We start from the raw sequence: 27,746 nt of genomic DNA, 5'->3' as shown, positions 1-27,746 counted from the left end.
GCACATTCAAAGTGTTTTTGTCGCTTTCATAAAATGGATATAATATGCTTAAATAAGCTTCAAATATGCTTTGTGAATCAGTTGTTGTAGTTTTTGACTACTCTCTGTGACACTCTGTTCAATATTGGACTGAACGCACACAGTCTTAAACCCATTTACATAAACCAACAGAGCCATCTTGAAGAGTCAAAAAATACAACAAAGCAAATTTGAAGCTTTATTTTCCCCATCACTACTCTACACACTGGCCCTTTAAATGATTATGACCCAGCAGCGCCCTCTGGTGCTTTTTAGGGAACTGCTGGACTGTTGAATGCCTTTGCACGTTGCTTTTTATTTATATTTTAAAGAAGAAATCATTTGTCACTTTTGGAATGTTTTTGGACCTATGATGAGAGAAAATAGTAAGTGTTTACTTGGTGTGAGCTGTTAAAAAAAGAAATGAAAGCGATGATTATTGACTACGGTGCTTGCTCGTCTCAAGAGCAGTCCGTAATCACGGAGCGAGGAACACTAACAAGTGATTTGATGCCATCGTCATCATTTTCACATTCGCTCTTGGGTAGATGAGGGCCTCATCAGTCAACCAATCAAATAATGAATGACGTTGCTCATGAGAGGGACATCACTTTGTTTTTTTTCAAGTATGCTTGCAATCAGTAAAGCTGTATGATTACAACTTCACAAATTGTCACTTTTGGGAAAAAAATATGTATTTTTATGAGTGGCAAATTAAGAGCTTTTGGTTGTTTCAATCAGTGTAAATTCCCACTCCAGAGTTTGTGCCTTTTTGTGTTTGCTTCTTTCTTGCCCCAACTGTATTTGTTGTCAATACAAGACTGCACTTTAAATACAATACAGTTGCTAATAATAAGCTAACTTCTTGTGTGTGCGTGAGTCTCTGCTCTCTTCTCGCTTCTTCTGGTCCATCTTTTTGGGCCTCGTTTCTCTTTTGTATGTCCAGCCACGCCGGCGCTCTGACAGGTATGGCTGACGTTTCTTCTTTTTCCTTCTGCTTCTTCTACACTTTTTGTTTCCATTGCCGTCTGCTGACTGGCTGATCATTTCTCATGTAATGCCAGGTCATTTCTACTACGATGTGATATTGCCAAAAAGTTCACATAGGGACCCAAGTAAGGAGATGATCTCACAGTGTAAGGAACAATGTTCCACATGCTTTAGATGGCATTGCTAAAACTTTCCACTCAAAATGGCTCCTACTCAGCTAAATGTCTTACTTCCTGTTCAATTTCCCGCATTGGTCCTTGTGACTTTTTCTTGGGTGCTGCCACAATAGACATCCTCTCCAATTTAAGCTTGAAAGTGGTGCACTGAGTGGTTGTTTGGGACCCGTAAAAAAACGTTTTCATCGAGGTTTACATGCATGGAAATTTTTACATTTTTTTGTTAGCCAGGTTGTTTGTTCTTCACAAGATTAATCAGAAACAGTGATTCCACAAAGGCCTACAGTAAATCAGTCATCAGTCTGTCATTTGTTTTAAAATTCATTTTAAGTTGCGTGTCATTTAGTTTCACACATTTGATCATGTGTATTCTTTATACTGAATTGTTTGTATGCTCATTCATTCATCTTCAAATTTATTAAAATGCTTTTACTGTATATTCATCCAACTGATGACCATCTTGCTAAGGGGTGTCAAATTTGTCCCACAGTGTAATTATATTTGGCCCGCGAATGCAAATTGTGCATCGACTTTGTGTCAATACTAAAATTGTCTTCACTTTTAAAAAATAGATATGCTTCTAGCAATTTTTATTACCATTAATCTTTGTAAAAATTTGAACAGTTCTTGCTAGTCTCTGATTTCAAAACTAGTTATTGATTATAGTTTGTTGGGCAGCCTATGCTGTATATAATATGAGACGTTCATACATTTATTTGGGTTGACAGTCATAATGGCCCTCCGAAAGGAACTATGACTTTGATGCGGCCCGCGACAAAAAATAATTTGACACCCCTGAAACTCCATCCATCCTTACTTTCTCTTATACAAATATCCTAAATATGCAAAAATAGGATTTGGTGATTTTTCAATTTTTATTGTATATTTATTTGTTTTTGTTTTGCATGTTGCAGGAGATGAAACCTACCAGGACATCTTCCAGGACTTCACCCACATGGCCTCCAACGACCCGGAGAAGCTGAACCGCTATCAGCACTATGACCCGCAGAGACCTTGAATATGATCCCCCCCCTGTCCCCCCGAGCTCAATGTTTGATATCCAATTGGACTTGGCGATGCCTGCTTGTAAAAAAAGGCTACGCGTTAAAGTGAAGGACCAATGTTGGGTGACAACTTTAAAGTCAAGCAAGTAAAAGGGTACCGCATGTTGTTGAAGCCAGTTCAGCTCCCTCGCGTCACCTGTTTTCTTATCCGAGGTCTTAGTTGGACCTTTTTATCAATCTTTTACTTTAATTTGCACAAATCTATGTCTTACATGACCACCAGTATTTACCTCAAGGTAAGACGTGTGTGTATGTAGTCTTATATGTGTGTGTCATCATGTTATAAATGAATTTATTGACATATTTTTGTGTAGTGGTGAATGCCAGTGTTTGCTGATGAAAATAGCGTCCAGCTTGACATGATTGTTCATTTTAAACACTTGTAAAGAACCTTAATTACAGTTTATGCACATCCTCTTTGTTTTTAGTCAGTTAATGTCATTTATTTTATGATTGTCAAAATTTCCATCAGAATTTCAACAGAATTTTCTGTACTTTATCACTGTGGTGAGTTGTCCACACATTTGATTCGCTTTGAACACTTTTAACTGAAGGTTTTGCAATGCAATGTGAAGTCTGACTAGAAAAATAGAAAAAAAATCTCCATGTGTGGCAGCATAGTATTGAAACAAAAGTCATCTTCATTACTTTTGTGCAAGTCTCCTGTGTATGTTGTATTCAATGTTCTTTCACTTCATGTAAAATGCAAAGATAAGTTGGGATAAAAAACAAATATGTATACTGTACATAAACATTGAAATTGTTGACTGGTACTTGAATGAAATGTTTGTATATTCTCTCTACCATTTACTCTTGTAGTCCTTTTTATATTGTCCATGTGTGGCACTGTATTATTAGTATTATTATCGCTGAAATTCAATACACACAAAGTGATGAGTCAATTGTGTTGCTTTGTGTGTGAAGAACAACTTTAGTCCCCAAGTGAAATATTACTTGCTATTATGTCAGGTGCATATCTTTAAAGCAAAACAGACATTTAAAAGTTAGTGGAAAAAACATTGTAAATGCACACGTTGTTGCACAAATGGTGCATGTTGAATGGAAGGAACGAATTACCTCAGACAGAAACAGAATTTTTAATAGGAGATCCATGCAAGCATGTGCTCTTGGTTGGCATGTGTGTCGGCCCACACACACACACACACACACGCACACACACACACACACACACACACAATGGGCTTGGTTCTGGTTGCTTTCCAGGAAGTTTGCGGTGTGCTCGCCTGTGGTGAAATGAAGGGCCACCACAGGAGATGTTCCCCTCCATGAAAATATGTTGGAGTCCAGAGCTGACTGACCTCAAAACTTCCACTTCATGTTTGTAATGGTTGGATGAAATGAAAAATGTTTTTATTAGATGCAAGTTTCATAATTTTGGTTGATGTTAACGTCAAGAGATGTATTTATCTACACAGCTAACATAAGTATGACAATGTGACTGAAACCTATTTAAAAAAAAAAAAAAAATCCCAAAAGGTGATGTAAATTTTTACAACATCCTAGAACAACATCAAGGTAATGATCAAGTTAAAACGTTTTTAAAGAGAATCTGATTAATTTTTTTTTTACAAATGTAATGTTCTTTTTTAGACGTCTAGTTACCATTACCATGTCTAAAAAAAAAAAAACCTTTCATTTTTGTAATAGATGGCATTTAAAAACGATCAATCAAATCTGTGCTATGAATAAATACATTTACTGTTCTTGTAATTTGTGGCATAATAATAATAATAATGATATTATTATTATTATATAATTATATAATAATAATAATAATTATTATTATATAATTTAATGATATTATTATTATTATATAATTATATAATAATAATAATTATTATTATTATTATTATGATCCTTCTGGATCATTTCAACCTGCAGCCATTTGCATTCTACCTTTTTCCAACAGGCATTTTGCCACTGCTCCAGATGTGCCGTATACAGCTGTATACAACACTGTGGAAACTTTTTTGCTCTGCTTCTCTTGTGATGATAGAAAGGACATTTAAACACACACAAATTAAGACTCACACTCATTGGATGGAAGTAGGTCAAGTAAATGCTTTCAGGTGTTGTGGGTTCATGTCTTTATTGGTCATTGGATATTGTCCCCCGACGCCACTTTTCCTGGGAGCTGTGAATTCTACTCCGCCAGTAGAGCCATGCTGCAGCAACCTGGTTCTTCAGCACCATCTAGTGGACAATAGTATGAAAAACATGCAGCCGCAGTATGTATGTATGTATGTATGTATGTATGTATGTATGTATGTATGTATGTATGTATGTATGTATGTATGTATGTATGTATGTATGTATGTATGTATGTATCTTCAACAACCTCATGTGATCGTGGAAAAACATAATACTTTAGAACCAATAACTACATTAGCTGATGAATAAACAGTATGGCCCATCTTCAGAGAGAAGCCATCCGTCATGTTCGTGAGATGATGAGTGGAAGGACATGACTAGGAAAAGAAGAATGAGAGAACAGAAAGTCACTTGGCCGCAGGATTTAGCGATGTGCATTCCACTTCTTTTAAGTGAACGGGATCTTTGGAATCAGTTCACTCAAAAGATTCGTTCAAAAGAATCACCAAATCGTTCTTATTTATTTATTCTTTTTTTTTTTTTTTAAACCTCGTGTTATCTATTAAAGTGTCCATGAGGTGTACCTAATAACAGGCCACTTCATTAGGGAAGTGTCATGGTCAGGGCTTAACTAAAAGTGAAAAGTGCCACACCCGCCCTCACCCCCACTTTCTGATTGGCTGTTTGATCTGTGACGTCACTCGGACACTCCATTAGGTACACCGCCATTTTCAAGTGTACCTAATTAGGGAAAAATTAAGGTCAAAGGTCACAGGTGTCAAACTCTAGTCCTCGGGGCCGCATTCCAATGTTTTCCAAGATTCCCTCGTTAAGTGCACCTGCGTGAAAACTTTTAGCTCCTTTCACGTTCTGCAGGAGCTAAAACTTTTCACGCAGGTGCACTTAACGAGGGAATCACACGGACACTCCATTAGGTACACCGCCATTTTCAAGTGTACCTAATAACAGGCCACTTTATTAGGGAAATATCATGGTCAAAGGTCACAGGTGTCAAGCTCTAGTCCTCGGGGCCGCGTTCCAATGTTTTCCAAGTTACCCTCGTTAAACACACCTGTGTGAAAAGATTTTGGTCATTTTCACGGTCTGCAGGAGCTAAAACTTTTCACGCAGGTGCACTTAACGAGGGAATCACACGGACACTCCATTAGGTACACCGCCATTTTCAAGTGTACCTAATAACAGGCAACTTTATTAGGGAAATATCATGGTCAAAGGTCACAGGTGTCAAGCTCTAGTCCTCGGGGCCACGTTCCAATATGTTTTTCAAGATTCCCTCGTTAAGTGCACCTGCGTGAAAAGTTTTAGCTCCTGCAGAACGTAAAATGAACAAAATCTTTTCACGCAGGTGTGTTTAACGAGGGTAACTTGGAAACCATATTGGAACGTGGCCCCTCGAGGACTGTAGGTCGGCACCCCTGGTTTAAGTGAAAAGTGCCACACCGGCCCTCACCCCACCACCTGATTGGCTGGTGGATCTGTGACGTCGTTCGGACACTCCATTAGGTACACCACCATTTTCCGGTGTTCCTAATAACTTTATGCACTTTGGACGTGTCAAGAATGTGTATTTGACTACTTGCTCTTTATTTGGGGGGACACCAACACATATACACAACGTTAAACACGTATACATATTATATATATATATATATATATATATATATATATATATATATATATATATATATATATATATATATATAATTATTATTATATACCTATATTACATATACAAAGCAGTTAACCAAATGTCAGATTATTATGTTTTCATGCCACAAAAAATAAAAACAAGGAATAAAACACCAGACAAGTTTTAACATCAATGTTTATTCAAATAATAATAAAATTACATTTCAAACCAGCAATCTAATGTGAAATTGCAGTACATATACTGGATAATAATATTTAGGCGTGTATATGCATACACGTTATTTAAAAACTACTGTAAGTATCATAAAATATAGATTACCCAACGAGAAGCATAATCTCCCCGCTGATGCATAACTGCGCACCCTTTCATGCAATAAAATTAGCCGTTAGCTTGGAGAAAACGAGCACAAAAGAAATGGTGTTTCAGTGTGTAGTTCTTTCTTTCCTTGGCAAATCGTAAATCTACATTCTGGCCAACAGGAGACGTAACACGTTCATTGACTGATCCGTTGATGCACGGGAAGGAAGCCAGTTCACCCATTGGCTCGTTCGCGAACGGGAAAGTCAAGATTCGTTCCCTCACTCATCCGTTCTCGCGATGAACTGGAAAAGCAAATCACTCACTCACTGACTCGTTCACCCACAGATCCGTTAATTTGATGAACAGGAAATGCAATCATCGACTCGTTGGTGAACCGGAAGCTACGTCATTTTCTTCTTCGTTTTGTTTTACGGCGAGGTGGCACCAACTTCAATGGGCATTACCGACACCTACTGGTTGCAGTCATCCATTAAGATTTGTTGTTTTGAACGAATCGTTCACTCACGAGCCAACACTAGCAGGATTGGACCACCTACTGCACACCGCTTCCAGAAGCCTAGAGAATTTTTGAGTCGCAGTCCTCAGTTGCTACCACACTTCTGGGAAGAAAATACCTTCCTGGTTGAAGTTGCATGGTTGATGGGAAGCTCCTCCACACTAAACTCATCACAGTGTGCCTCATAACTTTACACACGCAACTGTTCCTCATCTTGAAGCAACTCAACAAAGAAATTCCATGCACCCGTGCACACGCAAAACCTAACAATGACTAAAATTGGAGAAAAAAAACAACAACCCTTTGAGATCAAATAAAAACATGTCTATAAAACTAATGGAACCCAACTTTAAGATGTCAAAGTAAAAATGCTTTACTTTCATCTTTGTCAACTCATATCATACTTCATACATTTCATACAAGTATTTGAGAATTATAGTCACGTCAAAAATAAATTGAATCGTTTGTTACACTACCTTTTTTTAAAATCTCAAGCTGACAATACTCCATGCATTAAAAACTAAAACTAATACCAAAACTAAAAACCAAACTAAGATGAAGCATAAAGCTAATAAAAGCTGTCAAACCTGATGTAAAAAAAACATCAAAATGAAATAAAAACTATAACAAAAAATAAAAAAATAATCCTGAAACGTATGGGTGGGATGAGTTACAAATCACATCTTGACAAATGTTGGCCCTTTTCCCAACTTGGTCTAAAGTGAACAATGTGCTGCGTCACGGAGGAAACATCTTCTGCCTCTTGTGTTCGTTCCCCCACATTAAAAATGAGACCGCATTCATCCAGCAAACATGAGCTGGAAACTTGGCGTGTTGAAAGCAAATAGAGATGAAAATAGAATCAATTCCTGCATAGTTTTTGGTCTGTTGACATGTAGTCGCCTGTGGGATTGACTAAAAAGGAAGAGCAAGAGTGCTGGAAGGGAAAAATGAACTTTTTCATAGACAGTCAAATGAAGAGAAATTGAATGATCTTAAAAGAAGCTCAAAGCACACTGAAAATATTTTTTTAATATTTATTATTGTCTTAATTTAAGTCTTAAATTCATATTTCATCCACCACCTATTACTACAACTAACCGGCGACCTGTCCAGGGTGTACCCAGTCAGCTGGGAGAAAAAAGACGGCCAGACAGACAACTGTAAAATATGAACAAAAATCTGTTGTAAATATGCCTTTTTATTGTATGGACACAGGAAAATACAAGGTGAACATGTAAAATGGCTTTTGCCTGAACAATGCGAGCCACAGGAGGAACAAAATGAGAAAAAAAAGTGGGAGTGAACTGAAGGACATCTCTTCTGAGGCCTACAGACACAAAAAAAAACACACGTACATCCATATCAACAGAGATCCAAAGTAACCATCTTTTATATTTTCTAAGTATCATTTTTCAAGGTGCTAATTTATTTTGTACCTGAACTACTCGTCAATGTACTCAAAGGGCTCGGGTGGTTCCGGCTCTTGCTCCTCCTCCTCGATTTTGGGGCCATGAGCTGAGACGGGCTCCACGAGCTCCTCCTCTTCCTCGCTAGTGTCCTTCATGATGATGATGCCACCTGTGTGTAGCTAAACAAACAAACAAACAAACAAATGAATGTGTATGGCCAGAATAATATACTTGGTGGAGTCATTGGTGAAATGAATGAGCCGAGAGACGTTCCACTGCACTGAAAGAAAAATGGTGAACTCATGAATGAAAGCTGATGCGCGTGTTTAATGTTGAAGTGCAGCTAAGATGTCCAGCAGCCAGGTCTATAAAAGTGTGCACTTCCTATGAATGACAAAACAAAGCCTTACAAGGAGAGCGGACCAATCAAGAGTATTTCCTCTTTGCTGGCTGGCGCTGCGTTCTAGTGTTTAATGCAGGAACCATCGAGTGAAACGCTTTTATTGGCCTCACGTCCTGCTGCTGCACCTCATCTTTGCATCTCAACACGTGTAGACAAAACTAACCTCCTTGGAAATGGCCGCAGGAGGAAAAGTGAAGACAAATGAAACAATATGAGTGGTAATAATGTTTAAAGATTTTTGCCCAGGCCTATTTTATGAGTTTGATTTGAAAAACAATTCTGTTGAACCACGATATAAAACAATGTCCAACTTGCAATGATTAACTTTTGTTTATATTTTAACTTCATATTTTGTCAGATTCAAGTTCTTTCAGCGACCGTTGACCGATATTGTGTCCACCCGGAAAAGAAGTGTGTTACCTGTTTGAAGGGCTGGTAGCGGCACGTGTCAGGCATGTTGAGCACTTTGAGCTGGGCTGGCATCACCCTGGCTGGGTTCTCCAGCAGCTGGAAGTTGGGCTCCGCCTCCTTCTTCTTCTCCTTCTCCTTGTCTTTCTCTTTCTCCTCATCCTTCTTCTCTTTCTCCTTCTCCTTCTCGCCCTCCTGTACTTCCTGTCATGACAGACAGAGGAGCACAGCCTGAGCTTTGTTGTCTTTCTTTGACTTAGTAGCTTATTTGTCGGCCAGTAACAGGCAAGAGAAGATAATTGTTGTCTTTCAACAAAGCAAGGAAAGGAAGGGTGATTGATTCATTCGTTTAGCTTGCCAGTTTTCCTCCATTCTTCTCATTTGACATGTGGCTGTTGTTCTACTTGGCCAAAATGGAAATATTAAAAATAATAGTCCAGACAGATGATCTCATTGTACAGTTGGCTGTGGAAAAGGGTCCATACAGTATGGCTCCCTCCTTCTCCTAAAGCCAAACATCAATCAAAAGGATTGTACCAGACTATGTCTCATTTGACACTGAGCACCAGAGCTGAGATAACATCTCATTGCACGGAGAACTAAACAAGAAATTTAGAATATCTTAAACAACAGAAATGGCACACACCACTTCCATTTTCTCCTCCTCCTTCTCTTTCTTTTCCTTCTCCTTCTTCTTTGCTTTAGCTGTTATGGAGAGAACAGCAGCAGAGACCTGTCAAGCACACAAACATATGCATCACATACACTGTATATTATTCGAAGACACATGTCAGAGGAGAGACGAGACGAGTGTATGTGTGGTTCTTGCTCACCTTCTCCTTCTCCTTCTCCTTGGGAACCTCCAGAGCTGGCGGGTAGGCGAAGGTGGAAGGTTTACAGTTGGAGCGATACTGCACCTTGGGCATCTGAACATTATCAAGTGGGGGCATTGTTATTTTGCAGCTATATTTTGAGATTTACTCACAAAAAAATTATAGCTTTCCTTTTCAGGGAAAACAATATGCTAGTCAGAATATGATGACATCTTTAATGACGACATTGTTGTCTAACTGTTAAGGTCAAGTATGCATTTGGACTTAAAGCGGACCTGCTGCAATGGTTCATGCGGCAGAGAAACATCTCTTGTACAGCACAACTAGCGTGATGCCCGATGCCTTCTTGCGTTATTGACCTCAACATCTGAAGAAGACTGTTGGACCCCAATTCACGCTGCTCTCTACAACTAACATTTAGTGTTTAATCTACTCTTTAATGTAGTCAACATCCAGGAACGAAATCATAGAAGCTATTTTAAAGACGCTTACAATATTCAGTGGTGCTCTGAGATTTGTCAGTACCTTGAGATCTTTATTAAGGCCGATGATGGCGGTGGGTGTGAAGGCCAAGGACAGGAAGTGGGAGAGGGGGAACCAGAACCAGAACTGCGTGAAGACGAGCAGGCCCACTACTGACGGCATGTGTGTGTGACCAGTCCTGGATTGAAGCGAGATGCTCACATTTCGTCCACCTATAACACAGACAGAAGTGCGACTCTGAGTTAAAGGGGACAAGTAGAAAATTGTTGGCGTGTGGTTAAATATTAATTAGCAGTCTACAGGCTAACTTTATAGTCCAAACGTCACAGATCACAACACAGCAAGTTGCTAGATTTGGCAACACGGGCCAGTTGCTCGCTATGTTGCATATGTTAATTCTTTCCTGGTTGTCATGAGAACCAAAGCTGCATTATGCATTAGTATGAGACAGAATCACAAATGGATAATAGATTGTCCACAACTGTACAGAGTAAGACATCAGGGAACTATTTCGGTAACGATTGCTTCCACATCGTAACAGTGGCACAATGTTCAAAATTAAAATCTGAGTGCTGGTGATGAGTATTTAACACAAGGATGGCACACTTACACACCAAGTGTGACAACAAAACCATTTGCAAGTAAACTGTTGGATGGTGTCCTCTCATCACATCATGTGGTGATTCGTGACTGTGGACTAAACCCTTTCAGACTTGGCATGACATACGAGATGTGAGAGGTTAATGTCGGCACCCATTGATCACCTTGCAGCTTGAAGACAACACGGACATAATGGAAAGCCATAAAACCAAAGAATGAATTGTCCGTAACATCCTGTATTAAATCGCACATGCCTCATGTATGTTTATGTTGGCGTCTGCTTGCTGGTCCAGAAATAATCACCGGATCAGAAAAATGCTGGATATGTTATTAGAAGAAAATAGAGGAAAAAAAAAAAAAAAAAAAAGCTCATTTTAGGAGCATTTCTGTGCTCATCGCAAAATGTGTTGATGGTTGGAGAAGGAACATTTTTAAAATGTTGAAACACCTCAACTGGGCCTTTAATGGTGACTTCTATCTCGTCAGCGTGAAAACGTTTCAGCGCAAACGCCCTTCGGGAAACAATAGGGTGGATTTGATAAAGGTCAGAAGCAAAGACAGTGACAGGAAGGACGGATAGGAGGGAACCAGGATGAATTTGTCATGTCCAATCATGATGAACACAAAAGATGGTTCAAGGGAGTTGGTCTTACCATTTCAAATGAAAGCAGCCAAGACAATAAAAGCTAAGCAACTCTGACCTGGTGTCAAGTATATTCATCCTGGCAGAGTGACTTGACCCGTTGTTGAAACCCTTCCAATCCACTAAATGAATGCTGCCCCAAATCAGTCACACGACCAGCAACAGCACTTAAGAGTCTCTTCAAAATGTAGCAGCAGGTTAAGAACACTTGACCGGTGAGTTCCCCAGACAGGAGTTACTTCCAAGTACGGTGGGACCTCTAATAAACTAATAACATAGGTCAACTTATTTTTACCCTTTCCTGTGGGAAAATATTATCTACATTCAAAGTAGTGGGAGATGGACTGGCATCTCGGAACGGACCCTAGAGGTTCAAGTTTCAATCAACAAGTCTCTGGGAAACCATCAAAATGCTTCGAAGAGTGAAAGTGCAAATGAATGGTTTCTTTCGATTGGAGAAGGACGTTGGGTAGTGCAAAGATGTGCAAGTGAGATGTACGGGGTATGAAGGAACAAGGAACATTTCCTTGGTAATGAGGCTCCGTGATAATGAAGCTGAGCGCTAATCACCTCCGCCTGTCAAATTAAATACAAGACCAACCAGGGCACCTCACGAGTGCCAAGATTATTTAGACAACAAAATACACACTGAATAAAGAGGGGAGCGCTTGCTGCCCAAAAGTTTCAGTTCCAGGTGCCACAACACCAAGTGTCCCAAATGCACATGTAGTCTCTGCAAAGTGGAAAAAAAGGTGAGGATGTCTAGTGTGAAAAATGATCCCAGCCATAAGGGATTGTCTGGACGCCCTCACGCGAGCTCATCGTGGCGTGCCGATGACTGTACTTACTGTGCTGCGTTTGATCTATGACTTGGCTGCCGTCCATCAACAACAACTAAAAGCGACCAGCAACTTTCTACTTTGGCACAAAGAATTTTATGCTGGCGCAGGATAATGCGTCGAAGGCCTTGTGCATACATGAAAAATTGCTGTGTTCTGTGCCAGTGTGAGAGCGCAGCTAGGATCTCACACACGTGAAGCCATTTTTGTACGCTTGAGTCCACAAACGGCAGAGACAATCACACAAAAGCAATTAGCAGCGGGACACCGGCGGACCATATGGCAGAGAGCGGAGCGGAGCCGTGCTAAACGCCGGCCGCTAATGAACCTTAATGTGATCTGTTCCAGAGTCGCAGTGCACGGGTGGTCAGGCATGGAGCGGAGGCTTACTCTGCTTGCGCAAAGGAACTCAAATTAGGAGACGCGCGGACAAAACCGCCGTCTGACTGACGTTAAGGGTGCTTGTTTTACATCGAGAGTACAGTCTTTACAGTCACCGAGGGATGAAGAAACAGGTATCGTCTGTCAGTTTGATCCTCCAAACTGCACATTGTGGCTAGAAAGTGGCACAGAGTCAGTATTCACGATACGTGCCAATTATTGGGGCTGATATGCTGCATTTTGGCACAGTTCAGCATCAGACTTTTTTTTTTTTTAAATCCAATGGCTGATAAGCAAGCAATCAAAAATGGGTTATTTGGAAATGTTTTTTTTTAATTTTATTCTTGTCAACTTAAAATAAAGATGATGAGTAAAAGTAAAAAAAATAAAAAAATAATTGAATTAGTATATATTGAAATGAACAAGGCTTCATTTGAGGGACATTATATGATACACTCACCTGCATCGAGAATTCCCTGGGCCAGGATGGCACCGAATTTGGCCATGACGTCATCATGCTTGTCATTGATTACCTTTGCATAAAGTTGTCTGAATTGATTCACCTGTAGACAAATGGAGAAAGTGCATTAATATCTGAGTCATAGGCTTGAACACTGACATTAACAGTGTTTCATTTCGTTGCAGAGGTTTGAGATGAAACCTGCAAAACATGTGAAGACTACATAAGCATTTCCATGACCCTGGCAAGGAACGATTCCAGCAAGTGCATTTTTTTAGGGGATATACCTTACAAGAGATAAAGCTGCCGTCTACAACTAGAAACGATGTGTGGATTAAAAAGACTCTCGCTAAAAATAATGGCTGTATTACATTTCACTGTTTGGAAAAAAAACAGCTTTGGTACAATTCTGCGTATGACCTTAGCTTTACCAAAAAAAAAAATGTTTTGCGGTCCAGTCTGCAAAGGTGTCTGGCATTTCTTAACTGTCTGTGACAATATATTAGGTGCTCTCAGGGCGAGTGTGTGAAGTTATGCTAGGATGAGTTATTTTCCAGTAGCGCTGTCACACATTTCTTTCCTTCCATCTTCCAAAAACTGATTCCTATTTTCTCCCTTTTCTATGCTTTCATACAAAAACACTAAGGCTGTGACAATTGTTTCAGTGTAGCCAAACCTTGGGGCAGGTGACTTCCGTTTGCTGGATCATGATGAGTGCAGAGGCAATGAGGGCACCCTGTCTTACGTAGTTCACTGGGTCATTGGTCATGGGCTCCAACAGATTGATGGCCTCCTGCACAAACAACCAACATGATAAATGGACGTGTTCAATCAAATCAAGAGTTTTTACTACGGCAACTTCAAATTATAAGGGCTAGTAATAGACACATTTTATATTTGCCGTTTGTAGTAACTGAAACATCGGTGCAACAGGGGGAACATATGTGCAGGACAAACATTATTAACAGAGGAAACAAGACCATACTAATTAATGAGATTAGAGGCATCCATATCTGGTTCCCCAGGACAACAGTATTCCAGTAAAAACAAGGACCGCCTTCCACGATTTGCTCCTATTAAGACAGATGATTTTTCTAGTTTTCACTCTGCAGCATTAAGAACTGCAACATTTATGGAGAAGTTTGGGGGCGGCGACTGATCAATCCATCTAGCTTCACAACACGTCACCTCATGACAGTCATGTGACAACCACTTAGGAACGAACGGCAACATCAGTTGACCACATAATGTGAGTAGTCATGGCTTCGCTTGAAGGAAGGGTGTCTGCAAAATGTAAATTGATATGGAATCATTATTTTTGTTATAAAATAGTATTAAAAACTCGTGCCAAAATGTATAACCTTCCCCTGATCAACAACCCTCCCTTTTTATGCACGAAAGCTACAATATTGCAGCAACAATTTTCCCAAGAACAAGGTGTTTAAATGACAACCAAGTAATTGATTCCTTTAAATAGGTGACCTACTTCTCTGGCCACAACACCATCACTCTCCCAATAAAGGGCCTAATAAGCTGGGGCAGCGGTGTATACACACACTCACCCAGTTCTTTTCGAGCTGGTGCTTTTAAAAGCTGACAGCAAGACTAGTACTAAAAGAATCATTTACTTTGGTGTATTCTAATCAGGACATTGTAAACCAAAGACTCGTTGTACCTGGACATGGTGAGACATAGCCTTGAGGATTTGTGATTTTCTTTGATGGTCAACTCATTCAACATTGAGAGTGGGCTCATTCCTCATTTGTTCAGTATCCTGTAGTCGTTCATTTGCAAAATGTACTTGCTTTCCATTCAACAAGGTAGCTCACCTTGTTGCCCGTTCCAGCACAGCAGATGCCCAAAGCCATGGCAGCACCACAGCGAACGTGGGGGTTGTAGCTCTCTGACAAAAGGGACACAACACTGGGACACTGCTCAGGAGTTCTGAAAAGACAAGTTTTTTTTTTTTTTTTTTTAATAAAGGCTGATTCAAAGAGTCGAACAGAATCATGAACAATATAGTGGCATTGGAATCGCAAGGTTGTTTTGATGTTGACTTTTATCAAAATGTATGTGTAAAGCTTTGTAGTATGGAAAGTCTGTCAAGATGATTTGTTCCAAAGAATGCGTTTCAAGAACTGAACAAATGAAACCAGCAGAGCCAGATCTACTGTAGCTGTGTTAGGGAACAGGGTCTGTTCAGGCCATCTTTCAAAAAGAAGGAATTTGATTCTGTACACAACCGTGACAAGAAAAAAAGAAGGAATACTGTGTTTGGTGTTAAGAAAAACACAATGTGATGGTGCTTTGCAAGTCCTGTTACACTTCTCTATAAGAACTAAAATGGTAGGTCTACAATGGATAATTTTCATTGTTTCAGAATAATGGATTTAATGGGACTGCTAGACCACATGTTGTTGAAAGCAACAAGAGAAAATTAAAAATGATACGGTTAGAGGTGTCAAAATTAATTGATGATGAAATTTGCTGTAGCTGTTTTGTTGATCCCAAAGGCAATTCCGAGTTTATATTTACTTGTCATTGGGTTGCTGTATGTCAAATCCTGCATTACTATAATTGAAGACATGTTTTCGTCACATCCTCGAAACTGGTTCTGGACTCAAAAGATAAGTGTGAACACACACAATTATCAAACTTGTTTACATGGCACTCAATGACAGCTCTAGATGGCCTTTTGATTTAATTTAATTTATAGAGATAAAGTTTTCTATTCTGGTAGTCAGATGACGTCCTCCAATAGTGCCTGTGATGTGCTCTGAATGTATCATTGGACTGTTTAATTAGGTACTAAATCATAGTGTGCATGCCTCATATGCATCAAGAGGAGTGGCAGCAGTTGATACAGCTGTGATTTCATCGCCCCTTCGGTCTACATATCCCAGGCCTTTGAAAGGAACGTCACGCGGTAAATGAAAGTGGCACGAAAACAGATTATCGCTGTATTTGTGGCAATACTTCAGAGATAAGATCTTTTAACATGCTTCCTGACTGTGACACATTATCATTCAAATACAAACCGAAAACACCTGGACAGTGTTGAAATAAACAAGACATGATATAGTATGACTTTTATAGGCAAGCTCTGCATGTATAAGAGAAATATTTTGGCTAAAATGGGGAGAGCGGACACTACTCTTTAAGGACATATAGGGAAAGACAAATTTACTGTTAACATTTCCCTTTGTGGAAAATACTCATTCACCATCTGTGAAGTCTTTTACATACCGTAATTTCCGGACTATAAGTCGCGCTTTTTTTCATAGTTTGGGTGGGGGGGCGACTTATACTCAGGAGCGACTTATATATGTTTTATTTCACAAATTTTTACTTGAGCATTAAGACATCACTTACTTACAAGTATAGTTGACCACTTCCCATGTTATTTTTAGTATAGTTGATCACTTCACATGCTTTTATATCTTTATCTTGAACATATTCAAAACATAAAAAATAGAGAAAACATCAAATAAAGCAATTAACACTTTAAAGCACCATATCCAAGTCCACTGTCTGCTGTATGTACACTTGCTCTATTTTTGCTCCTCTTATATTTATTATTATTATTTATTATTATTTGGCCCGTTCTCAGCTCTTTGTTTGTGTTTGTCACGTTAGCATACCTATCGTTTAGCCTGTTATTGCTATTTAATGAATTGGAGCGACACCGATGGTTTTATAAACATGTTATTCATGTAATAGTTGTACTTAATCACTCTATATGTTACGTCAGGCCCGTTCTCAGCTCTTTGTTTGTATTTGTCACGTTAGCATACCTATCGTTTAGCCTGTTGTTGCTATTGTTTAGCCTGTTGTTGCTCGTTCATGACTGTTTTTGGTGTGGGATTTTGTCGAATAAATTGCCCCCCAAAATGCGACTTATACTCCGGAGCGACTTATATATGTTTTTTTCACTTTTTGGGGCATTTTATGGCTGGTGCGACTTATACTCCGGAGCGACTTATAGTCCGGAAAATACGGTATTTCAATACCTCGCATCTGCTTTTAACATTGACTGAGACGGCAAAGACTTTGTTGGCTTCATTCAAAAGAACTCAACAGTGAAAATTGAATTTTAAAAAGGTGTACAAATAGAAGTGAAAATGTAGAAATGCTTGACCACTTCATCCCATACACTGCCCGTGCTTGTGTAACTTCTAATGAAGGGCAGAAAAGAAAATGACAAACCTAAACATTGGGGCGACAGGGTTGAGAAAAATGACCCACTGGCACTTGGCCACCATAAAGACATTCATATGTTATTCACATAGTGTGACTCACCAAGACCGAGAGGAGAGGGGAGAGAGGAGGAGCGATTACAAGCTCTTTCAAGGCTGGAGAGCGAGAAGGAAAGAGGAAGGCAGAAGAAGCCACAACATCTGAAAGTTCTAAAGCTGTGATCGTGGGAGGTCATGCATAGCCAGACATTTTGGACGGAAAACCAATCGCGCATCATGGACATGGAGAGAATTGTCTCATGTTCGCACATGGGAGGGCTACAAATATAATGTTGCTGTGCTCCAGGTCTTTTTGGAAGGGCAACCTCAAGAGCTGAAACATCTATGAGCAACTCGCTCAGGAGAGGTAAGAAACGTTTGCAAAGTTATACAGTTCAATTGCAGTGTGTTAAACGATTTTATTTTGAATGTAGCGCGAAATAAGTTGCAACTTGATTGTGAACTTTGATTAACTTGTGTTAAATCAATTCAAAGATTCACATAAATTCTACAAATGTTTTTACATTTTACCAGCTTACTGACTCAGACATTCTGAGAGACATTCCTTTAACATTTAGAAATTTGTTTTAAAGAATAAAGCTATTTTTACAATTGTTTTGGTATTACTGAGGGGAAAAAATGATATTGCTGTTCTGTTTGCCCTTCCAGGTAATCTGCCAATGGAAAAGGAACATGAGGACTGCAGCTGGTGTATCTCTGTGGAAATACTTCATGTCTATGGCTTAACAATACAGCAGATTTTTTTTTCCACAATTCGTTCTCTTTTTTAATAGTATATTTCCTGAGGGTATGGGGCATCCGGTGCACGGCCCCTGAGCTTTTTGGCCTGCTTTCCTCCCCCTCTCAGTGGCTACCAGTGACAATGCTGACCGAGCCTGCAAAACCACAGAGATCAGAGCCCAGACCACAACGAGGCCCGCTGGAATCTTCGCAGCACTATGTCCCTGTCAGACGTGGCTCCACTGGAGGCTGACAGCTCGCTATTCGAAAGCTTTGGGGTTCAGTTAAAGTGGGCTGCCCTGCTCATTATTCTGGTTATCATTCCCACCATTGGTGGGAACATCTTGGTCATCCTTGCAGTGTCACTTGAGAGGAAACTGCAGAATGCCACCAACTACTTCCTGATGTCACTTGCTGTGGCTGATTTACTTGTGGGACTTTTGGTGATGCCAATCGCCCTGGTCACTGTCCTCTACAGTAAGTTAAACATGTGGACTCATAGCTAATAAATATGGTTATAAACAAATGCGGGCGAAACAGGAAATCCTAAACAGCACTAGACAAGAGGGCAAAAAACAGGAAATTAATGGCGTACATTTTAATTGTGCGCGTAAACGTGCCATGCAAACATTTAGCTGCATAAGTGTGGATAGTTTTATCTTTTAACACAAATAAAACAATGGCTTTGCTTGCAACTCACCCTTCCTGCTTTAGTCATCAAACAAACACGGCCCAACTGGAAATATGAGTTTCGGTCTTCAGATGAAAGTCAAATGTATTAACATTGAGAGAATTATAAAATTTTGCTAAATATATAAAATATTGGCAGCGATGTTACATTTTTGCATGGAATGCCAAATTTATTAGTTAGAGTAGTTAGTTGTAGGGAGAAAAGATCAAATATATTCATATATAATACAAATAGCCCAACGTTCGAAAAATCTATTCACTCAGATAGTATAATTTTGTCAATGTCACTTCCTCCACTAGGAATGTCAAAATAAAAAATATAAACTGTATGAACAAATAACTGAACAGATATTTGGATTTGTTTTGTGTCTGACTTAAAAATTCATTACATGTGGTTATTAGTCTTTACTCATATGGTAGAATGTCAGAGTATCTGCAAATATTAAGGTTCATACCAGAAACCAAGGCCAAAAGCACCATTAAAAATAATCCAAAAAGACCCTCTTAAAAGTAAAAAAACGACTGGAATAGAAAACTTTAAGTGCCAAATGAATGCCTGGAAGAGAAAATAAACATTACTGCAACTCTCCGGGACATCTGGATGAAGAGCTTTTAGTGCCATCAACAGCCTTTGACCACTTAACTTTCCAGCACAGTCACACCTCACATACATTAACAAACACAGATGTTCTTCTCGAGTGCCACTTCTAATCCATTGGTGGCCTGGCCTGGCCTGACCAGACCACCGCACGAAACCCAAAACATGCCAGAACTAATGTACGGGGAAAATAACAGTCAGCTGTGAATGCTATTGTCTTTTATTTTTTTAGATTCTGATTGGCCCCTTCCGGACTTCATCTGTCCTATTTGGCTCTTCCTGGATGTGCTGTTTTCGACTGCATCCATCATGCATCTGTGTGCCATCTCACTGGATCGCTACTGTGCCATCAAGAAACCCATTCAGCACAGCCAGTACAAATCCAGATCCAAGGCCATGGTCAAGATAGCACTGGTGTGGCTTATATCCATTTGTAAGCATATCACTTCACATCTTCTTTGATACATTTTGCACATCTGTACAAATGGCAGATTTCAAACACTGGCAAGGTTTTGAAATACATTTCTTGACAAAAGATCCCTGGCAGACCTGGTTTATAGGCTCATAAACACAATCCAGATGGAATAAAAGCAGATGAAATGTAAACAGTTACATTTTCTGCAACATTAGGAGGGACACGGTGTGGGGTTAGGTGTACCGGAACAGCAAAGCCAAAATATATTCGATCAAATCAAACATTTAAGATGTTACCAACGATGCCAGTCTAATGCTGTAGCACTGGTGTGGTGCGTCCACTTTCTGGAGAAAAGAGTAATTTCACATATTACAATTTTATATACAAAATAGTATTTTTTTTCTCTTTACCTGAAACACTGAACTAAACTGCCAAGTGCCCCGCACACCAAAACTCACATGTATTTTTGTTATTCTTCACCAGGTATAGCAATCCCGATTCCAATCAAGGGACTCCACAACTACCAACCCGGTAACAACATCACCTTCAACAGTAACCACACATGCCAGCTTAAAACGGACACCTTCCGGGAATTCATCATGTTTGGCTCCATGGCAGCATTCTTTGTTCCACTGATCATAATGATGGTCATCTACCTTCTGACTGTCCACGTACTGCGCAAAAAGGTTGATTTACTCAGGTCTAAAGTGATTCAGCGCTTTAGCCACCCGGCAGTATTCACAGTATTCCAAAGGGAGCATCCTAGGACTGCGAATCAAGTCGACCGGTTTCATGTGCTGGACAGGATTTCCAAGATGGAAGAAACCCCTAATGTAGGCACAGCAAGGCCTCCTAATGTTGGTGAAATCCCATTCCGCAGAATGTCCACCATGGGGAAGAAATCAATGCAGACTCTGAGCAACGAACAGCGTGCCTCAAAGGTGCTGGGCATAGTTTTCCTCCTGTTTGTGGTCATGTGGTGTCCCTTCTTCATCACCAATGTCACCTCGGTGCTATGCACCAGCTGTGATGTGAACATCATCTCCCGGCTGATGGAGATCTTTGTGTGGGTGGGCTACGTCTCATCGGGCATCAACCCACTGGTTTACACGCTCTTCAACAAGACGTTTAGGGAAGCATTTGCACGCTACATGACCTGTAATTATAAGACCTACACGGGGCAGCAGCTGGACAGAAATCCCAAAGTCTCAAATGTTTCTCGGACTCTTACGAGGATTTCATTCAGATCTTCCATGGCTGAAAACTCCAAACTATTTATGAAGAAAGGCATGAGGAACGGCATTGGGACAGTGAACCACCAAAGTTCGCTAAGATGCCAGCCACCTGCCCAATCATCTAGCGGTGTTGTGTTAAACACAATTCATTTTGCTGAATATTATGATGCCAATCAGGAAGAACATATGAGCAATCAGGAAGAACATATGAGCCGCCTATGAATCCAATCAAAATAAAGCAGCAAGAAGCGGCTTGGATTGTGCTGAAAACCTTCCATTACAAGACTGCAAAATGAGGAATTTTGCCATCTTATATCGTCAAAATTTGTTTACACCACTTGTGATATAGCGAAACATAAGAGACTGTTACCTTTCAGAAAAGAAAACTTCTAACCATCTAGTATATCTTATGCTAATAAACAGATCATTCACTATTACGAGAGACCAAATGACATTCGAAAGTGTTTAAAACAAACAAATTAGATAATCAGATAATGCATGAAATTATTTGAATGGGTTTAAAAAGTGAATGTGATGTAATATATTGCGCCCTGTCAACTGTACAGGAAAGAAATGCACTTAATTTGGGCAATGCATTGTACAGTACAACCATCTCAGATCAAATGTAGCTACATCTCTAGAGATGATGCATTTTGTACTGCCAATATCATACTGATATGATCAAATGTTTTTGTAGAAAATAGCTCAAAATATGAAAGGACTATATTACTAAGAACACGGACGGACATGCGGAATAAAATGTATTGCTCAACTGGATCGTGTCTTCTTTAAGAAACATTCATTTTCTTTGACTGCTGATGTTTACACTTTATATGGACTGTTAAATAGACTCTTCACATACCAAAGCGTGAAACGACTTCTAGGAAAGGGGGCTCAATGCGCATCGACTTCTGCATTGCTGGAAATACGGCCTGGTCTTTTCCGAATTTTAAAAATGGCTAGCGACAGGCCATGTTTACGGGACTTGCCCAAAACAACCAACTCTGACGTAAAATTTCCTCAACCCAAAAAAATAAAGAAATAAAAAGATAGCTCTCCCTCCCAAAGGAGTGAAATATTTATTTTCACCGAATATTTTTGGGAGTAATGTTTCTCCCATATTTTTCATGGAAAAATGGTTAGCGATATTTTTGGAAAATTGGGGGAGGGTGAAAAACATTTTATTATTATATTTTTGGGTCAGTTATACTATCTAAACAATATCATAGACTTTAATAAGAGCATATAGACTTTAAAAATGCAGACTACAGACAATTATCTACAGAGGAGGGACCTTTTACAACCACTACATTAACATCATAGCAAAAGAATCCCAATATAAACCAATGAGATAAATGTGGGATAAATAAAGGTTATAATCCATGAAATGCAAGCAATGGAACCACTGGTAAGTGCGACAGAATTATAAAGGCATTACCATTTTAATTTAATCCATCTGGTCCTTACCTGAACAAGATGAAACCAATGGACTCGACAGCTGCCCTCCTGACATCATCGTTTACGTCACTCACCTTAAGATAAAGAAAGCAGTCATTTCACTTATGCAAATATCTCCCCGTTTCAAACTCTGCAAATAATCTTCATCCAGACACTTTCTTCAAGTTTCAATATGGGAGGCCTCCTCCTAACGTTCTGATGGTGCCATCTAGAGGGCAGATTTTTAAAACTGCTCTGAATATCTGCGCATCACCTCTGATGGGAGAACCTGAAAGTTGCAAGTAATCCTGCAACTGTTGATATGTACAATAAAATGTTAAAAAGTATCAATAAATTCATAATCAAACATCTACATTATAGTATCAGATACTTCTATATCTCTGAAATTTGCATCACAACTGTGATGTAATGCACTGTGAAGTGGACCAAGCAATAAACACTTACAGCGACATGTAGCAGGCGTCGGATGGCCTTGTTGTTCCCAGAGCCGCAGTAGGCCATGCCTACGGTGTACATACCAGACCTCCGCAGAATGGGGTCCTAAAAATCAGAAAGAGAAAGCGGTGCTTTGAGAACAGGTGTCTGAATGTGCAGCTACAATTTTATGCACATCAAACTCTTTGTAAAATGTACCTTGTCTCTGCAAAGACTCTCAATGAGGGTATCAGCCTCCTCCATGCGTCCGTACATGACCAAAGCGATTCCCACCGCCAGACCACGCAAGATTTTCTCGTGTTGGGTCTCCTGTGCGTAGCCCACCATGTCCTCAATGGCCTGAGCGGACTTGGAGCCCAGCATGACAAGACCCAAGGCTAGGCCCGCAGCCTCACCTGGCAGGACACACGTGATTAGTAACTCTTGATGTTGTGCAGTATTTTAGGATAGAACTAAATATTGGGCAGATGCCTATCACAATTGTTTTTAAGAACATGAAATTTTTTGAGTTTCACATACCAGTGACAGCATCATCCTGATACAGATTGGACTTGAGGAGGTCATACACATCCTGTCTCGCTGTTCCCAAGGCAGCCAGACCGAGACCAAGAGCACCGCCGTGACGAACAATCTGTTCAAACAAAAGAAAAAGATGAAGCACATCATCAGGTAGGGAGCTCAATAACTTGTCACTATTTGTATGTTCAAGCATTTACAGGCCAAACTTACATCATTGCTGGCATTTTTGAGCTGACTGAGCAGGTAATCGATGATGTCTCCGCCGTGATTGGCATGGATGAGGCCCAAAGCGTAGAGACCTCCTCCCTCCTGGTAGGCAGAGCCAGGGGAAGTGTCCTTTGGCAAGTACGTGGCCATTAACTGAAGGGCCTCTTTTTCATGACCCTAAGGAAGAAATGGCAATAATTTAAACAACAAGCAGCACTAGAGACTTTAATTACGTTTATTTACAAATGTTAAATAGGGTTTTCTTTGTTCTTGATTGATTACTCTTATTTTGACCGACCTTGTGAATGACACCGAGGCTTGCTGTTGCTGTGAATTTTGCCCAGTTGGTGGCTCTGGCAAGCCATTCAAGGTTTTCTCTGTATTTTATTTAAAAAAATAAAATAAAAAATAAATTAAAAAAAAAAGGAGGAGGGGTGGGGGGTTAGATAGAAACATCACTATTTGTGGATATATTTCTCAAGATAACATTTTGAATAAAATACCTGAGGAACTGGTCACTTGTGGTCCCAGTGTGCATGAAAGAGTTGGCTATGACCGTGGCCGTGTGGCACACTGAATTTCGGACCGCATCCTGAAATGAGATGGGAGACTTGCATTCAAAAAGGACACTGCATATCAACTATTTATTTCTAAAATATGACCAAGGCCACACAAGCACAGGCATTTCTAGGTCACCTTTTTTTTCTTTTTACACAAAATGCCAGATTTTTTTTTCAGGTGCGCTGGACTCCGCTCTTACCTTAGTGTTTTTGAGGATCATAAGATCAGTGTTGTTGTTTCGAATTAGGAACTGCAAGTGCAACTCGATGGCCATCTCCCCGCTGAGGATTTTGATCATCTTGGCGTTCTGGTCTTTGGGCTCGTCCTTCTATGAATGTAATAACGAGCGAAATGATGAGTTCATGGCCAATTTGGGGTTTTTCAGAGACCGACAACAGATGTGGCAGGATCCTTTACCGTTTCTGCTGACTTTCCTGCAGGGGAGCTGCCAGCTTTGTCATCTGTCTCCATTGCCTCGCTGGGAAAAGAAAGTTGTTCACTTGCACAGGTAACTAAACAAGATGCTTTAAGTTTATTTTTATTATAATGCAAACGATAGGAGAGTCATTCATATTTATTCAAACTCTGTGTCATTTAACGTCATGTTCACCTGTCTTCTGTAGTGGACACAGTGCCTGTATTAGTGGAACCAGGAACTGCTGGGATTGGTGTTCCAACTGTTCGAAGGTTTTGGATGACAGAGGAGAGAAACTGCTGGCTGGCACTCTCGTACAAGTCAAAGCAGATCTGATAGGCCATCAGCAGATTATCTTCCTTCACCAACTTTTCCAAGATGTCGCTGACAGCTTGAGGATCATCCAGGAATATCAGGCACTATAGTAGTAGTAGGAGGAAAAAGTATTTGGAGCTGACTCAGGTGTGGCAGAACATTGTAGACCTGAGTGAATTTTAGATTCACTAAAAAGGAGTTTTGAAGAGAACGTCTGTAATTACCTGACAGACGTTGATAAAATCAGGCTTCTCCAGGTTCATATAGAGCTTAACCAGAACTCGCAGTACCTCATTACGGAACTTCTTGTTTTGCATAAGGGACATGCACACCTTCAGACTGTAAGCAAGAAGCCCACTGACATCATTCTGCATAAGAGGAAACAGGGAAAAAAAACAGATATTTAACGTATTACCCATTAACATAAATGAACGATGAAGTGTAAGCGTAACCATTACTGATTCTAAGATGGTCTTCTCAAACATGTCAAGGCGCCGAGTTTCCAAGGCAATTCCGATGGCCTGCTTGTACTTATGGTCATTTAGGCATCGCAGGAACATCTTGTTGACAATGCCCTCAAGGCGAGGGTCGATACTTTTCCTCTCTTCATCCTCTGGCAGTTCAGCGTTTTCCACACGCAATTTGGTGTAATGATCGATGCATTTGGCTAGCAGGAGAAAACAAAAATCATGACAGGTGTCACCATTGTTCCACCACTAGAAAGAGCCAAACACCATCCCTTCAAACCTTAATAAGAAACACTGTTGTGATAATCTTTCACCACTCACCAATGATGGTTTCCACATATTCAGTGTCATCAGTGACATTGAAGAGATCCCCAGCACCAAGCGCGTAGTTCAGAGATTCTTCAAATGCTCCAAGATGATAAAAGACCTTCGAGGCCACCAGAGCAGCAAATTCTCTGTTGTGGAATGTCTCATCTTCATATAAGACCTCACTGCATATGTAGAACACAGAAGAGAAAAAAACAACAACACATGATTGCAAATGCATACTGATTTGTACTCGAAGTCATGCACAATATTGAGGAAGTTTTTGTTCTTCTTGCTGGTCCTAAAATACATTTTGAGGTCACAAACCACACGCTAAATCAGAATGTTCACTCTGTTAACAGCATAATTGCTGTTTTTTGTTTATTGTATGATAATTATAGCCAATAAGTTATTTTTATACAAATACTGTAATTATGACTTTAGTACTGTACTGCATACCATAACAGTTTAACTACTTCAACGGCATGCTTTAGCATCTAAACTCAAGGTACAGCACAACAGTTGGAACAGAACTTCATAAACTGAGGACACCTTGTATGTTATTGGCGCATTGCTTGAATAAATACCAAAGGTGTGCCACTTACATTTTGTCAACAGATCCTGAAATTTCAGCCCAGAAGTCATTGACAAGGTAGTCAAGCTTCTGCAGTGCAAACACCTACAAATATAATTCAAACAAATGTCTTAAACAGGACTGTTTATTTGAAACTCAACAGTGTGCCTTGTGAAGTGTCCTACCTTAAGCTGTGGTTCCTCCTCATCAAGGAGGGAAATTATTCCAGCTGAGGGGGAAATTCAGTACATGTTTAATTTCAGACTTTATATAAAGACAAACAATATGTTAAAACGTATGTTTCATTACTCCTCTGTTGCTTGATTTTGAGAGCATTTGTGTTACTTGACACTATGATTGAAAGCTAACAGAGTCCGCATTAGTAGGGATAAAGAGAAATTCCTCCATACTATATTTTCAACACGTTGCGTTCAATTTAACGTGATGTAAATATTCTTGCTTCATTGCAATATACGTGTGCAAACTATTGACAAATAATCTAAGATTTTCGGGGGTCTTTTAGGCTACATGCTAACTGACAGATCTGTGTGACTCAGCTAATATCAATGGCAGCTAGCTAAACTTGAGGCTAGTAAAAATCATTTCCGTCATCACAACTTACCAGCAGATGTTATCATGGTTAGCCTGTCGTCGCCTCTCCGTTCCGGGTTAAGTGTTCAACAATGTATATACGTGTAGATTCTTTAACAAATTACCTATAAGCTATCAGGAGATGCAAAACAGTGCTACCCTATGTAGCTGCGGCTTTTGGCTGACTTCTTTTTGACAAAGCCGAAGGTCCCCAACGATAGACCTGCACTTTAGCTGCCCTCGTTATAGCCTGACGAAAAGAAACTATAAAAGAAACGTGTGTAATCTGTTCTGCTTTTGAAAACAATACACGCCCATAAAATACGTTAATATATGTCATATTTTCAACATGAGAGGCTGAAACTAAGCAAAATGAGGATGGATGAAATATGAAACTAATTGGAAGATAGGCTTTTCCACAAACGCGCTGCCGTGCATCAGCTGCACGAGTAGTACTTGTTCGCGTCAAAACACTAGTAAATATATTAAATACATACCAAGACAAATGTTGTTTGTGTCAAAACACCAGTAAATATATTAAATACATACCAAGACAAATAGATACTAGAAATTTGTATGCATTGATAAAATATAATATCAATTATAATTGATCCAACTCACCATCTCATCCATCAGTGCCTTTTGATTTAATAAAATATGAAATGTAAAGCCT

At 39.7% G+C, this 27,746-nt stretch overlaps 3 protein-coding genes across 6 annotated transcripts in view; 2 read left to right on the top strand and 1 right to left on the bottom strand.

Moving 5' to 3' along the window:
- Window positions 1-3,150, top strand: part of acap2b (ArfGAP with coiled-coil, ankyrin repeat and PH domains 2b) — a 28,757-nt gene extending 25,607 nt beyond the window's left edge. For all 4 annotated transcript variants that reach the window (XM_068652252.1, XM_068652253.1, XM_049731988.2 and 1 more), the window contains one exon: window positions 2,099-3,150. In XM_068652252.1, coding sequence (XP_068508353.1) covers window positions 2,099-2,202 — 104 coding nt within the window. In that variant the 3' untranslated portion in view covers window positions 2,203-3,150. The remainder of the gene's footprint in view (window positions 1-2,098) is intronic.
- Window positions 3,151-8,032: 4,882 nt separating this feature from the next.
- Window positions 8,033-27,287, bottom strand: psmd1 (proteasome 26S subunit, non-ATPase 1). The gene is made up of 25 exons (XM_049721197.2): window positions 27,105-27,287; window positions 26,668-26,711; window positions 26,514-26,587; window positions 25,924-26,093; window positions 25,594-25,802; window positions 25,360-25,503; window positions 25,016-25,239; window positions 24,823-24,883; window positions 24,605-24,733; window positions 24,348-24,436; window positions 24,143-24,221; window positions 23,848-24,021; window positions 23,638-23,749; window positions 23,317-23,513; window positions 23,128-23,223; window positions 22,693-22,757; window positions 15,141-15,255; window positions 13,988-14,104; window positions 13,312-13,414; window positions 10,431-10,600; window positions 9,906-9,998; window positions 9,719-9,805; window positions 9,085-9,276; window positions 8,289-8,440; window positions 8,033-8,179 (listed from the first exon to the last, which is right to left on the bottom strand). The coding sequence occupies exons 1-24, from the start codon at window positions 27,118-27,120 to the stop codon at window positions 8,294-8,296; spliced, it is 2,907 nt and encodes a 968-aa protein (XP_049577154.1). The 5' UTR covers window positions 27,121-27,287; the 3' UTR covers window positions 8,033-8,179; window positions 8,289-8,293.
- htr2b (5-hydroxytryptamine (serotonin) receptor 2B, G protein-coupled) lies at window positions 17,634-21,997 on the top strand. Its single transcript, XM_049721209.2, has 4 exons — window positions 17,634-17,913; window positions 18,216-18,764; window positions 19,808-20,008; window positions 20,474-21,997. The coding sequence occupies exons 2-4, from the start codon at window positions 18,506-18,508 to the stop codon at window positions 21,445-21,447; spliced, it is 1,434 nt and encodes a 477-aa protein (XP_049577166.1). The 5' UTR covers window positions 17,634-17,913; window positions 18,216-18,505; the 3' UTR covers window positions 21,448-21,997.
- Window positions 27,288-27,746: the final 459 nt, after the last annotated feature.

Source organism: Syngnathus scovelli, chromosome 10, assembly GCF_024217435.2.
Source record: "Syngnathus scovelli strain Florida chromosome 10, RoL_Ssco_1.2, whole genome shotgun sequence".
NCBI classification, from domain to species: domain Eukaryota; kingdom Metazoa; phylum Chordata; class Actinopteri; order Syngnathiformes; family Syngnathidae; genus Syngnathus; species Syngnathus scovelli.
The sequence above is the reverse complement of the archived record's forward strand: the minus strand, read 5'-3'. Positions and strand labels throughout refer to the sequence as shown.

Coding starts and splice junctions, on each gene's coding strand:
- htr2b (XM_049721209.2), top strand. CDS start 18,506: ATGTCCCTGTCAGACGTGGCTCCACTGGAGGCTGACAGCTCGCTATTC. Junction 18,765..19,807: donor CCTGGTCACTGTCCTCTACA/GTAAGTTAAACA, acceptor TTATTTTTTTAG/ATTCTGATTGGCCCCTTCCG. Junction 20,009..20,473: donor GGTGTGGCTTATATCCATTT/GTAAGCATATCA, acceptor ATTCTTCACCAG/GTATAGCAATCCCGATTCCA.
- psmd1 (XM_049721197.2), bottom strand. Junction 25,504..25,593: donor AGAAGACCATCTTAGAATCA/GTAATGGTTACG, acceptor CCTCTTATGCAG/AATGATGTCAGTGGGCTTCT. Junction 23,750..23,847: donor TCAAAAATGCCAGCAATGAT/GTAAGTTTGGCC, acceptor TTGTTTGAACAG/ATTGTTCGTCACGGCGGTGC.